Source organism: Lotus japonicus, chromosome 4, assembly GCF_012489685.1.
Source record: "Lotus japonicus ecotype B-129 chromosome 4, LjGifu_v1.2".
NCBI classification, from domain to species: Eukaryota; Viridiplantae; Streptophyta; class Magnoliopsida; order Fabales; family Fabaceae; genus Lotus; species Lotus japonicus.
The window spans coordinates 67,905,686-67,919,099 of NC_080044.1; the positions used below are offsets into that span (position 1 = coordinate 67,905,686).

Here is a 13,414-nt window from a genome sequence, read left to right on the forward strand (position 1 = left end):
AAGCACAACAGCAACACATTCTCCCTATAGAATGTCTTTTAATGTTCTTTTTTTGTCATTTTATATACATAATGCCTTCGTAAAAATGCTTTTTAAAGGCCTCCATATGAATCTCTTGCAGACAAATAGCAATGAGCAAAGATCCATCTTCAACTGGACCAGGAAGAAGTAGAGAATCTCCATCAAAATCATGTGTTCCTGGACCCATGAAAATCTCCTTCCCCCACCCAAAATCAACCCCATAAATCGGCAACGTCAACCAGCTAAACACCCCAAGATTCGGGTCCCCATAAAATGCTCCATTTTCACTCTCCGTCGTATGAAAATCTTGAAACTTTGTCAAATCCCTCTGCTCTTTCAAGAACTCAATCCCCGACCTCACGTACTCATCATCCACCTTCTCAATCGCCTCCCTTATCCTCCCCGACACATACCCCAAAGGCTTTGAAACTAGGTCGCCAGCAACACCTGTAGCCACCACATCAAAAGTTGCATTCCCGAAATACCCTTTTGGTAAATTAGGTTGTACACGACGCCTCATGTCAACGCTCACACCCAACGCCGTTGGTTGGTCATGTTTGTGCTCCCTAGCTTTGCATGCACTTCTCCACATGTGTCCAGTTACAGCCTCGTACCTCGTGTAACCACGTACGTTGGTAGAACCATCAAAACCCTCATTTGCTTCCTTTCTCAATTTCTCAACTTGGGTTTTGCTCACTTTAAGGGTAGCCAAAGAGTTTTTCTTCTTCTTTTTCTTCATCCCTTGTTTTTCCTCTGTTTTGTCTAGAAGTAGAGTAGGGAGGTTGAAATTGAACGTCCATTGACCTTGGTTTGCTTCCATTAACGGAGGCTCCCCCGCACGCAGCACTTTCCGGTCAAGAAACGGCGTCGTTTGCAGAGGCTCGCCGCGTGCGAGCCTGGCCCACTCTGAAATGAAATGCAATGCGCTTGGTCCATCCACAACCGCATGCGAGACTTGGAAGCTGATACAAACGCCACCACATGCAAACCTCGTGAACTGAACTAGAAACAAAGGCCACACGTGAATCGGAAGTGTGTAGTCCACGCTCGGGATGAGGTGTTGGTACTCTGAAGAAGATGAAAAGTCACCGAAGTTGTTTAATGTTAGCGAGGACTCTGCTTCGATGAACTTAACCCCCATTGCATTGCACTCGAGCTCTAAACGACCGTCGTTTTCGTCTGTCCATTGTAAACGACCAGCTAGTGGATAAAACGGGACGAGGACTCGGCTTAAAGAGTCTCTCAAGGTGGTAGCCATGGTGGAGGAGTCACGTGAGGGGCGGTAGAAGTAGATGGTTGGCACATGAGTTATAACTCCTGTTTGGCCCCATTCAGATAAGGCTAAGCGACCGTACCATGTTGGTTCAATGGGTTTCACCGTGTAAGAGCCTTTGAAGGTTACTGACATGTTTGTTTGCTTGATTAATTCACTGACAACATGAAGGATTGGCAATTATGGGATCAAAGGTATTGATGAAGAGATTAAGGTGGATCGGAGCGTGTGTTATTTATAGTTATTGTAGGTTTCTCATTGGGAAAAATTACTAGTAGAAATAGGGGTTGTCTAAATGACTTATGATAAAGTTTGGGTTAAATAATCCACCATCCAATTACATTGGAGATAAATGAGTTGGAAATAAATTAATAAATAAAATATAGAAATTGCAACTCACTTATCTCCAATGTGATTGGATGGTGAGTTATTTAACTCAAATTTTATCATGGATCATTTAGACAACCCCGTATAGAAATAATATATGTCTTAGTACTGCTCTGCCGCAAATATATACTGTGTCAATAATTATTTATTCACACCTCAAAATGAGGTGGAATAAGGTGGAGGAAGAGAGAGATAGAAAGAAAAGAAAAAGTAAGAGTGAGAAAGTATAAGATGTGATAGATGATTAGAAGAGAGAGATAGAAATAAAAATAGGTGGAAATAAAGTGTATAAAAAAATAGGTGTGTATATATTATTACCCTATACTGTGTGCTGTTTGATGAAATGAATTTCTCATGGTTGGTTGTTGCATAAAAGTGTCGGAATTTTAGCTTGAAACACAATGCAATGCAATGCGTACATGCAGCTTGGCTTAGGCAATAAAACTCCTCCACCATCTAAATTTGTTCCTCGCACGTTGGTTTAATTTCTGTTCTTTCATTCTCACAATAGAGTCATTCATGTACCATTGTTTTGTTTAACACCTCTACATGACGGTTTCATGTTGTCACAGATAGTAGGTGGTAGGTGTTGGGATGTAATGGAAAAATGTAGAACATGAATCACTACTGATAAGCAATGGTTTTTTTTTTATAAGCACTGACAGCCGGACAAATACTTTTTTGTGTTTAAGAGTTGAGAGTGGTTTCACTCTTTTTACCCTGTGTGTTGCACTGTGAATATCGATCTCATTATTTGACGATCTCGCAAAAATGAGCATTCAACCAAGTAAAATCACAATGAGTATCACACAACTTGCAAAATTTGACAAAAATTTCATATATATATTTAATCCTAAATATTTTTAAAATTGTGAAAAACATATTTAAATTAGATGAAAAATTGTTACCAAGGGTTGCAAAAGTGGTAAGAGCTATGAGACATAAGCGTTGTAGGTGAATGAAGAGTTAGCAAAAAATAATAATTTTTACATGAATTATTTTTTATGTAAAAAGTTTTTCCCCGTTGAAGTTTTTTACCATGTGATCTAAATATAAGTATATATAGTACTCATTTAAGAAAAATATTTTAAAATCTGACTGAATATTTGGCCCCAATTACTATTATTTAGTACTATTTTTTTTACAACAAAAGGGAATATTATTAATAAGAAATATTTCATGAGAACAACCCTTTTATAGATAAGTTATTTTCAAATACCAACCGAACCAAGGAATCACATTTAGAGTTGTGCCTCATTAAAACCTTCATAGGAGGGGTTGGAGGGGTAGCTCACATGGTTGAGCTAAGGGTAGAAATAGGTGTTGGAGATGGAGGTCCAGGGTTCGAACCCTGAGGAGGAGAATTTGTAATTACTAACAAATAACCACTAACATTTGCCTATAAAAAAAAAACCTCCATAGGAAAAACCCAAATAACTAATTTTAAATTTCAAACTCAAATTACAATTTATTTTTACAATTTTTAAAAAAAGAAACACATTAACTTAAATTAAATATTGACTCCTTAATATAAGGGATGATTCTATAAATTATATTTATTTTCTTAAAAAAGTAAAAGAAACTCAACTAGTTATTATTAGTGAATTGACAAATTATTTAGGGTGAAAAAGAACATATTTTGTGTCTAAGCAAAATAATTTAAAATCCGAGTGAAATTTTGGATCAAATTACAATTATTTAGTTAGTATTTTAAATTTCAAACTCAAATCGAAAAATTATTTTTTACAATTTTAAAAATAATAAATGAATTAGGTTCCTTAATCTACGAAATTTATGTTCTTCCAAATTATTTTCATACAAAGTAAAAAAATTCACAGTAATTGTTTAGATTTTATTTGAATATACATTCCCTCATTTACTATTAAAACGTGGATTTTAACCCAAAAATTGGATTGTAAAACATGACTTTTCCTAATTTGTTGTAAAGAAAATTAAAGGTAACATTGTCTATTGGTTGATCAAAAGTAGATCAAATCTTGCATAATTTAGCTTTAAGTAATGAAAAAAAGAAAGATTAGTTATGGTTGATTGATTTAAGCTCATAAAAGATGCAACCATTTGATTACTTAAACTTGGAATGTTTATAAAAACTGTTTGAATATTTCTTCTCTCATATTCATTTAAAAAATACTTTTTTTCCATTAATATGAATAAGGTTTTGAAAATTTCCTCAAAATTTGGGTGGAATAATTAATATTTAGTACTCACTTCAAATTCAAATTCAAATCTAAATTTTTTATTCACAAATTTTATTAAAGGAAATGCACTACATTAAATTGAATATTATTTCGTTTTTCTAAATGGTGATTCTATTAATTATATTTAGTGGTTTTAAAAAATAAAACTTTTCACATTAATTGTTTAGATTTTATTTGAATATACATTCTCTCATTTGCCATTAAAATGTGGATTTTAACCCAAAAATAGGATTGAAAAAACATGACTTGTCCTATAAGGAAAAAACACAACTTGCTCCAGTGAGAATTCCAATTACATCTGCTCAAACAAAAACACACATTTAAGGAAAATTAAGAACTATATTTTAAAAATCAAAACACTACACCAAACTGTGCAAATTGCGGCGGTTGTAATGGCCATTTTGCGGCGGTTCTAACCGCCGCTAAAAGCATCTTGCGGCGGTTGTCAAAGCGCCTCCTTTACAGGCGTCGCAGCGCTTCTTGCGGCGGTTTTCCAAACCGCTGGAACAACCGCTGCAAGTTACCATTTTGACTTTAGCGGCGGTTGCAACCGCCTCAGATACATACACCTAGGATGCTATGATTTTGTATTCAGCGGCGGTTTGAACCGCCGCACATTGAACGTATGGGAATTAGGATTTTAGCCATTAGCGGCGGTTTGAACCGCCGCAGTAAGTTTTATTTTATTTTCTTTTTAATTTTTTTTTTGCTGTAATTATATTTTAAAATAACCCTGCTTTCTAAATAAATTTCAATCATTGATTTTTCATGACAACAAAATAGATAACCATATCAAAATAACATTGCTAATGGGAACAAACTCTCCCAATTGAGGGTCCAAGGCTAAACAGCCAACACATACAATGCTAAACATCAGTACTAGTCAATACAAGTTTTATAACAAAAGCAACAACAACCCGTCAAAGTCTGGAAGTAACATAATGCGATCCTAACACAAAATCCATGACTGAACAAAAATAACAAAACAAAGCATGACTTGAGACTCCAAGAAGCATGGCCTCCAAGGACAGTACCAGATGCAACAAACCACGCACCAAGCCTTGAGACTCAATCAGGTACCAAAAAATCAAGACAGCATCAAAACACAAGCTGCTCCCTCCCATTAGAACATGTTCACCTGGTGAAAATTCATTCATTGAAAACAAACTAAATTAACTTAAATCAAAACATAGGTACAATGACATTAATCAAAACTGTAAGGAACATAGTTCATCACTTTCCACCAAAATGATAAAGTGACATATTCAATACAATGAACCAATTAAGTTTCAACATTTTAAATCATTTCACAAACCTTACATAAAACTAAGTAGATGGTCCATTGTTTACAGGTTGATGACTGGCGGATGAAGATCGCCTTACTTCATTCGGGGAGCCTACATCGCTAACCTACAAGTACCAAAGTCATCTGTAAGGTACCTCCAACAAATTCACAAGCAACAATCATCGTAGGCATTTTCATCAACAGACACCTGATTCTCACCATTTGTCTCAGGTTCCCTCCATCTAGATCTCTGACAAACTTTGCATTGTTCCAGGTTTTCATCTGCACCCCAGTACAACATACAATTTCTTGGACATGCATGTATCTTTTCATAGCCCAATCCAAGCTTGGTTATAGATTTCTTTGCCTCATAGAATGAACTCGGAATCTTAGCATGTTCAAATGCATCATGTAGTAGTTCTAGTATCATTGTCATAGCCTTATCAGTCATCTTACATAGGCATTTGATATGATACAACTTCACTATGAAAGAGAGTTTAGAAAATCGTGTGCACCCTTCATACAATGGTTGTTCCCCATCTTTTGCTAAGTCGTAAAACTCTCTAGCTTGATGTCCTTGCTGCTCTACATTTGACATTTCTCCTTCACCTTGTGCGAATTCTTCATTTGGTTCATTCACACGGTGTCTGTCAACTCCAAAAGCTTCATTCAACATGTTCTGGATAGTATTTTCATTGGTCACAATGTTTTGTGCTGAACTTGAAACATTTTCCCTACCAACGTTTTCATTTTCCACATGACCGGACTCCCCATGGTAAAACCAGAAGGTGTAATTTTTCGGGAATTGCTTAACAATTAAGTGATCATATACCACATCCTTAATTTGCCACTTTCTACATTCACATAGAACACATGGGCATAATATTTTGCCATCAACAGAACTACGTTCAAAAGCAAAATCTAAAAAACTCTTAACCCCTTGCTCATATGCAAGTGAATTTCGGGGCATCGAAATCCATGACTTATCCATTGCTTTAGTTTCTGTAGTAAGAAATATAACAAAGTTGTAATTTACTACATAGGTCTTGGCTGTAAAAAAAAAACAGCAAACTAATATGCAATAAGCATAGCAACTAATAAGTATTAACCGCCAATTAAATGATTCACTAAATCAAAAGCATTCAGTTTCACTTTGTTAAATTACCAAATCCAAACATGCAACACTAGAAAGCAATTTGGCAGTACAGAAGTTCTGACATCAATAATACAAATGCCCTATTCAACTCAACTCAGAACAAGGCAACTAGCAAAAGGACATTATAAGACACAAACATACCATAATCAGAGCAAATTAAAGAAGAGAGGAATCAAAAGGAGAAGTGAGGTACCTGAACCACAATAGAGAGTGTCACGAACACAGGTCACAAACACAATGAGAAACTTAACACTGAAAAAGCAAAGGATATAATTCAGATTATTTGTGCTTTATCTTTCCACCAACCAATACAAGCACAACACTTATAAAGATAATAAATAAACACACTAAGCCCAAATAAATAACCAAAGCACTCCAAATTTCCCTTGCTTCCCTATCTTATACCAACCAAAACACCACACCATGCGCCCTCTCATCTGCAACCAAATTCAACATCAGCTAGCTTAAACCAAATTTACGTCCTTCAACCAAGCCCAAGGACGCACAACTTATTTACTAGCCAAAAACCACATCGTAATAAGCCAAAACCAGATTAGTTTCGAGGCCTTAAAATCCACCAGCATCCCCTTAAAATTAGGAAACAAAATCTCACAATCCACGCCATAACCAGCAACCATCACATGCATTGCAGATGCAAAAATTAGAGCTATATGATACATAACTTATAAGCAAGCATATCTTTAAATTAAATTGCAAAATCAGAACTGGTTCACCGAACTGCAAAACAATTCACCGAATTAAACATTTAAAGAAAAAATCACTCTGGTCTAGAAGTTTGGAGGAAGTAACTTCAAACCACTTCTTGACGTGTTTATCTCATCTCCCTCCTCCCCATAATTTGTGATCCTGTTAGACTACCATTATGTCCAATCCATGTATAATGGCAAAGATATATAGAATTAATTTTTATTTATTGAGGTAGGTTTGTCTTGTGAATTTTATAAATTGAGAACCAATTTTCCAGTTCAATTCAGTTCGGCGAACCAGTTTTTCAATTCAGTTCTTGCCAAAACCTAATGTACAAATCAAGATAATCATATGAAAAAAAGAAGCTGATTGTAGTTTATCCAAGAACATAACTTGAAAGAAAGCACTATATTAATGAAATCAAAGAAGAGAATAGGAGGGAGGGTTGTACCTGGCGTCCAAACAATGATGTTGAGTGCGAGAGGGCCACCACCAACACCAAATCTGAAAGAGAAAAACGAAAATCAAAGAAGGGAAGGGAAGGGAGGGGAAGGGAAGAAAAGAGAAGAGAAAGAGAGACACGAACCAGAGCCTGGAAGAGGAACAATGATGTTGAGTGCGAGACAACCACCACCAACACACCAAATCTGAAAGAGAAAACGCAAATCAAAGAAGGGAAGGGAAGGGAGGGGAAGGGAAGGGAAGAAAAGAGAACATAAGAGAAAGAGAGGGACGAACCAGAGCCTGGAAGAACGAATCGGAGCTTGGAGTGCGAGACGGCCACCGACTCTGAAAAGCAAAACCTAAATCAGAGAAGAGGAGAGAAGAGAAGAGAAGAGAAGAGAAGAGAAGAGAGGAACGAACCTGAGCAGAGATGAAACGCAGTGAGTCCAGAAGTTAGAAATTAGGGCTTTGATGGTTTTTGGGATTCAATTGAGAAAACAAGTGAGAGGGAAAGAGAATGAGCGAGAGGGAAAGTGAAAAGCGAGAGGGGGGGAGCCAAAATTAGGGCATTCAGCGGCGGTTGGTAAGAGAAACCGCCGGAGATAAAATTAGGATTGATTTTAAAATAAAAATAAAGCCCCAAACCGCCACTAAAAGCAAATCAACCGCCGCAACGTAAGGGACAACTGCGGCGGTTGCTTGATACAACCGCCGCAAAATACACACAATATAAAAAACTGAAATAATAAGCTGGAAACCGCCGCTGCCTGTTCATCAACCGCCGCAAACATTGAGAAACAGCGTCGGCTTCATAAACCGCCACAATAACCGCCGCAAAATTATATTTAACGGCGGTTGGCTTATAACCGCCGCAAGATGTCCGCCGCAAATGTCCTGTTTTCTTGTAGTGAAAGGCTACAAAAGAAAATATACCTATAAGGAAAGACGTATCCAGGTCTAAAACATTATGTCACAAAGTGGCACGAAAGAGTAATGCCTTACGTTAATAGCCTTGTTAGGAACCAATTGTACATAAGTATGTATATCAAAGTTGATCTTAATGGATGCGAGGTTGGGCGGAAATCACGACCGCTTTCACCAACACCAAAGAATGAAATATGATATATGTGTCCTTCACTTAGCAAAGACTGGAATCGGTAAATAAGAGTCTTCCTAACTTAAGTGTGAATCTTACAACCCTGAAATTTAAAAAGTAGAGAAGGTAAGAGATTTACCAACCATAAAAAAACAAAATTAAAAAATGGTGATTAATTAAAAAATGATATATCTTGTCATCCATAAGAAACATGTTCATCGAAAAGGGCAACTTCGAACTATATAAGCTCGGACTTAGCCATAAACGATTCACTTTTGCAACAATAGTCTAGTTTTCCTTAGAGGCTTCAATTTTGGCATCAATCAGAAAAAATGTTATTTCAAAGCTATTAGATGCTGGAAAATAGATGGAATGATGAAGGTGAAGAATAACATATGGAGTATATATAAATGAGTCAGAATTATGGTTAATAATGTCTGCCCGTGAAAAAAGAAGGAGAATATTGCTCCAAAAGAATATTCCAAATTAGAATTGAAAGGTTGTTAAAATTAATAAAATTTGAATTTAAATCTTGGCCACAAAAAACGGTTTTAATCACATAAGATATTGAGAAAATTTCTGTTTTTAACTTTTGTTATGACCTTAATTGATAGTTCTTTTTTTTAAATAAACGACAATTAAAAATCATGTTCAGCACTAATGGACGGTACAGAAAAAAATTAATCAGCAATTTAATATTCCAAAATTTGAATTGACATGTTGACAAAGTTAATAAAATTTGAATTTGAATCATGGCCAGCAAAATCGTTTTTAAACACATTAATTGATAATTTGAATGATTATTTCATAGGTAGTCAATGATGAGGGGTGACTTTTGTTACAATATTAATTGAGAGTTTAAAAAAATTAATAAACTAAATTTAAGGAATAATGGATGAAAAAATAAAATAAAATCAGCTATTAATGAGATTTATAATGATCATTCAATAGGTTGTCAATGATGGACCTCAATACTAAAATCTAGGAAAAATGGGCTTGCAATAAATTGGTCATAATGAATTAGAGATTGACACTTGTCAGCTAATGAGGAGGTGGGTGAGAGTGAACCATGGAGAAGCTCTTGAAGGCACCATCTACGTTACTAATTAGATAGCTTTCCCAACCATACACTCTGTGCAGAGCTGCTCATGGAAGCGGTTTATCCACCGCCCATAAATGATGGACTGGACCATTGTCACCCCACCAAAACTGGCAATGTGGGTAGCTTGTTCAAATCCTTTCGTTATCCTTCGGGACATCATCGCTTGAACATTTGATTCACGAGAATACTTCATGATCTGAAACAGAGAAAAAATCAAAAGATAGTTCAATTCAATATGTTTACTGAAACACTGAGAAGAAAATGAGAATAAAAGAACATTAAACTTATTACAGCGTTTTGAAGTATGATCATAGTAATGTCCTTTCTTCAAGACCGTTGCAAACTGATGAAAAACACCCACAATATCTCATCAATGATGATGAAAGAAAGAAAAAAATGAACACAGTGCTTCCCAAGCATGTTGATGAGTTATTCGACAACTTTGCGTTCTTTCCCATACGGGTAGAAAAAAACAAGGATTATGTGAAAAGAAATTACTGAAACTAGAGACGTAGTAGCACAATACATTAATGAACTCCCTCATCGAATGAACTGCAATAGTTCTTCCAGCAACTGCCTCTTCAAACCTTTTATCCACCAAAAACCTAGTTAAAAACTGACCCAAATGCGTGATTTGATACGAGGGATGGCTTTTGAACAAAAAGGTAAGAACTTGGTCATTCATTTTCTGACGCTCCTCAAAACCGTGATCATCTTCAAGAGGCCCTAAAGAAATAGAATAGATCATCCCCTCAGCTGTTCCTGACTACTCTGCCTATCCCGCCTTTGTTACCAGTGGAGAAGCTCTTGAAGGCACCATATACGTTACCAATTAGATAGCTTTCCCAACCATACACCGTGGTGCAGAGCTGCTCCTGGAAGCGGTTTATCCACCGCCCATAAATGATGGACTGGACCATTGTCATCGAACCAAAACTGGCAATGTGGGTAGCTTGCTCAAATCCTTTCGTTATCCTTTTAGACATCATCGCTTGAAGATTTGATTCACGAGAATACTTCATGATCTGAAATAGTAAAAATCAAAAGATAGCTCAATTCAATATGTTTACTGAAACACTGATAAGAAAATGAGAATAAAAGAACATTAAACTTCTTACAACATTTTGAAGTATGATCATAGTAATGTCCTTTCTTCAGGATAGTTGCAAGCGGATGAAAAACACCCACAATATCTCATCAATGACGAAAGAAAGAAAAAAATGAACACAGTGCCTCCCAAGCATGTTGATGAGCTCTTAGACAACTTCGGGTTCTTCCCATACGGGCAGAAAAAAGCAAGGATTATGTGAGAAGAAAAAAGCAAGGTCCCAGTTTTGCTGTATCTTGAGTCATAGATTTTGGGTACAATTTCCTAATAATTAAAGTGGAGTTGAAAGGTTCCTAGTATTTGTGTTCTCGAAATTATATGCTATTGCATTAATAGCTCGAGATCTTCCCCTCACACGAACACGATCAGGACTAACATACATGCTGCAAGAATTCTGGGATTTATCCGGTACACTACTAGACCTTCCACCAAGAGATACAGATGCTCTTCAATTGGATTTCTGATAATGTATCAACTAAACAGATAAATGCAAATACAGTCAAAATATTAATATGAACACAGTAAAGCAATAAGTTGTAGCAAATTAATCGATGAAGTACATTGAAATGATCTGAGAAACTGAAACATGTTGGCTACAATCTAAAATCAAAAGAGTATTATTTTTTCTAAACTACATCATGTCATTTAATCTAAAGCCAAGTCAGGCCTATGCACCCTCTATGAAGGACCAAAACCCGGTTGACATTCTTGAATTCAATAGTAACATAGTATTCCCTTTAATCAACCTATCTAGTTCACTTTTTAACAACTAAATACTGACAAGTTTCTTTAGGCTCTCATATCAGATTAGGCAAGTACTAATTATCGAAAAGAAGCAGTTTCTTTAAGTTATATCATTTATTTTCGTCTTCTAGCTCTTCTGGCTCCCAAGCATGTTGATGAGTTCTTCGACAACTTCGCGTTCTTCCCTTGCGGGCAGAAAAAGGCAAGGATTATGTGAGAAGAAATTACTGAAACTAGAGACATAGTAGCACAACATATTTATGAACTCCCTCATCGAATGAACTGCAATAGTTCATCCAGCAACTGCCTCTTCCAACCTTTTATCCACCAAAAACCTTTTAAAAACTGACCCAAATAAGTGATTTGATACGAGGGTTGGCTTTTGAACAAAAAGGTAAGAACTTGATCATTCATTTTCTAACGCTCCTCAAAACCGTGATCATCTTCAAAAGGCCTTAAAGAAATAAAATAGATCATCCCCTCTATTGTTCCTGAATACTCCACCTCTTCCAACCTTTTCCCAAGCACATTTACAAACATATTTCTACATAGGAAAAGCTTACTAGCTAGGAATGATTCGATGAAGTACATTGGAATGATATGAGAAACTGAAACATGTTGGCTACTACCTAAAATCAAATGAGTATTATTTTATCTAAACTACATCATCATAATCTTCAAGCTCCTCTCTAAGCTTCCTGACTTGGTCGACGATAGGTAGTGAGAATCTGGAAGATAACCAAGTACTTAGCAGAAGAGAACAGTCTGGTTGAGTTTTGACTAAAAATGTCAGCAATTGATAAGGCAGTGTAAGTTGCCTATAGCAATTTTCCCATACAAGTAGAAAACGTTGAGGATTTGGTTGGAAGAAATTGCTGAAAAAAGGAACATAGTTGTAACACACATGAATGAAGTTCCTGAGTGAATGAATTGCAATTGTCTCTTACATTCCTCTATCCATCAACAACCCAATTAAAGCACCCTCTTCGCGTGTTCTTGCCACCTCTCCCCGTCTTCTTGCATCCTCCTATGGTATTCTTGCAACACTGAACGCAGACCGTTTTCTTTGGAATCATCTGGAAAACTGTGACCTTTTTCTTCTTCTAGCAGTTCTAGCACCTTCTTTATGTGTTCTTGCACCTTCTTCTTGTTTTCTTGACTCCTCTTCCCGTCTTCTATCAGCCATGAATACAGACCTTTTAATCCAAACAAGCTGCGACCATTTTGTCTTGCCGAATCATCTCCAAGCAAACTGGGACCTTTTTCTTGTTGTTCTTGCATCTTCTTCTCTTCCACGCTCTTCATCTTCTCCTCTTTCATCCTCTTCATGATTCCTTCCACTATTTTATGTGGAGTACGCGGAGGCCCTCCATTTGTGGAATACAACTTGTAGTAGTGGGGGGAGTAACTGAACCTTCTTCATCACAGCCAAAGCCATGGCCATGGTGTAAAGGGAGAAGGAAGGGTTAGAGAGAAAAACATAGAGAAGGAAAATCAGAGCGTCCTAGAGTAAGAGTGGGAGTGAGAGTGAGAGTGGGTTTTTGACGTGCTTATGTGTCAAATAAGATCAAAGCGTTGGAATTCCATGAGATCATTTAAAACGGTGCTTCCTGATTCTATTCGAGCTCATTTTATGCAGTTTAAATTTGGGTGGAATGAGTCTCAGCATTTGGGTATTTTGTCTATTTGGTTTGCCACAGTTTGAACAATTCGGGGGATTAGGAATGGTTTGGTATTTAGAGGGGAGTCTGTTTGTTGGTCTTCTGCTTTGGAATTGGTCAAATGAAGATTGTGGCAATGGAATAGAGCTAATATGAAGGGATTTGGTCGTCCGATGATGTGTGTGTACTCTGTCTAATCGGGCTCTTTTT

General features: G+C 36.6%; 1 protein-coding gene and 1 long non-coding RNA gene across 2 annotated transcripts; both read right to left on the reverse strand.

The window, feature by feature from the left end:
* Positions 1-55: 55 nt before the first annotated feature.
* Positions 56-12,872, reverse strand: LOC130713218 (spermidine hydroxycinnamoyl transferase-like). The gene is made up of 6 exons (XM_057563007.1): positions 12,525-12,872; positions 10,485-10,716; positions 10,218-10,417; positions 9,789-9,887; positions 9,721-9,745; positions 56-1,422 (listed from the first exon to the last, which is right to left on the reverse strand). The coding sequence occupies exons 1-6, from the start codon at positions 12,870-12,872 to the stop codon at positions 56-58; spliced, it is 2,271 nt and encodes a 756-aa protein (XP_057418990.1).
* On the reverse strand, positions 5,001-7,841 carry LOC130714956 (uncharacterized). The gene is made up of 6 exons (XR_009011528.1): positions 7,788-7,841; positions 7,636-7,696; positions 7,501-7,553; positions 6,535-6,593; positions 5,216-5,310; positions 5,001-5,038 (listed from the first exon to the last, which is right to left on the reverse strand). It is a non-coding gene; the product is annotated as an uncharacterized LOC130714956 (long non-coding RNA).
* Positions 12,873-13,414: the final 542 nt, after the last annotated feature.

Bases quoted from the DNA above. Each gene is read 5' to 3' on its own strand.
- LOC130713218 (XM_057563007.1), bottom strand. From the start codon at position 12,872: ATGAAGAGGATGAAAGAGGAGAAGATGAAGAGCGTGGAAGAGAAGAAG. The intron at 9,746-9,788 runs GTGACAATGGTC...GGTGGATAAACC, and splicing joins ACATTGCCAGTTTTGGTGGG to GCTTCCATGAGCAGCTCTGC. The intron at 1,423-9,720 runs GTGTATGGTTGG...CAAACATGTCAG, and splicing joins CATGAGCAGCTCTGCACAGA to TAACCTTCAAAGGCTCTTAC.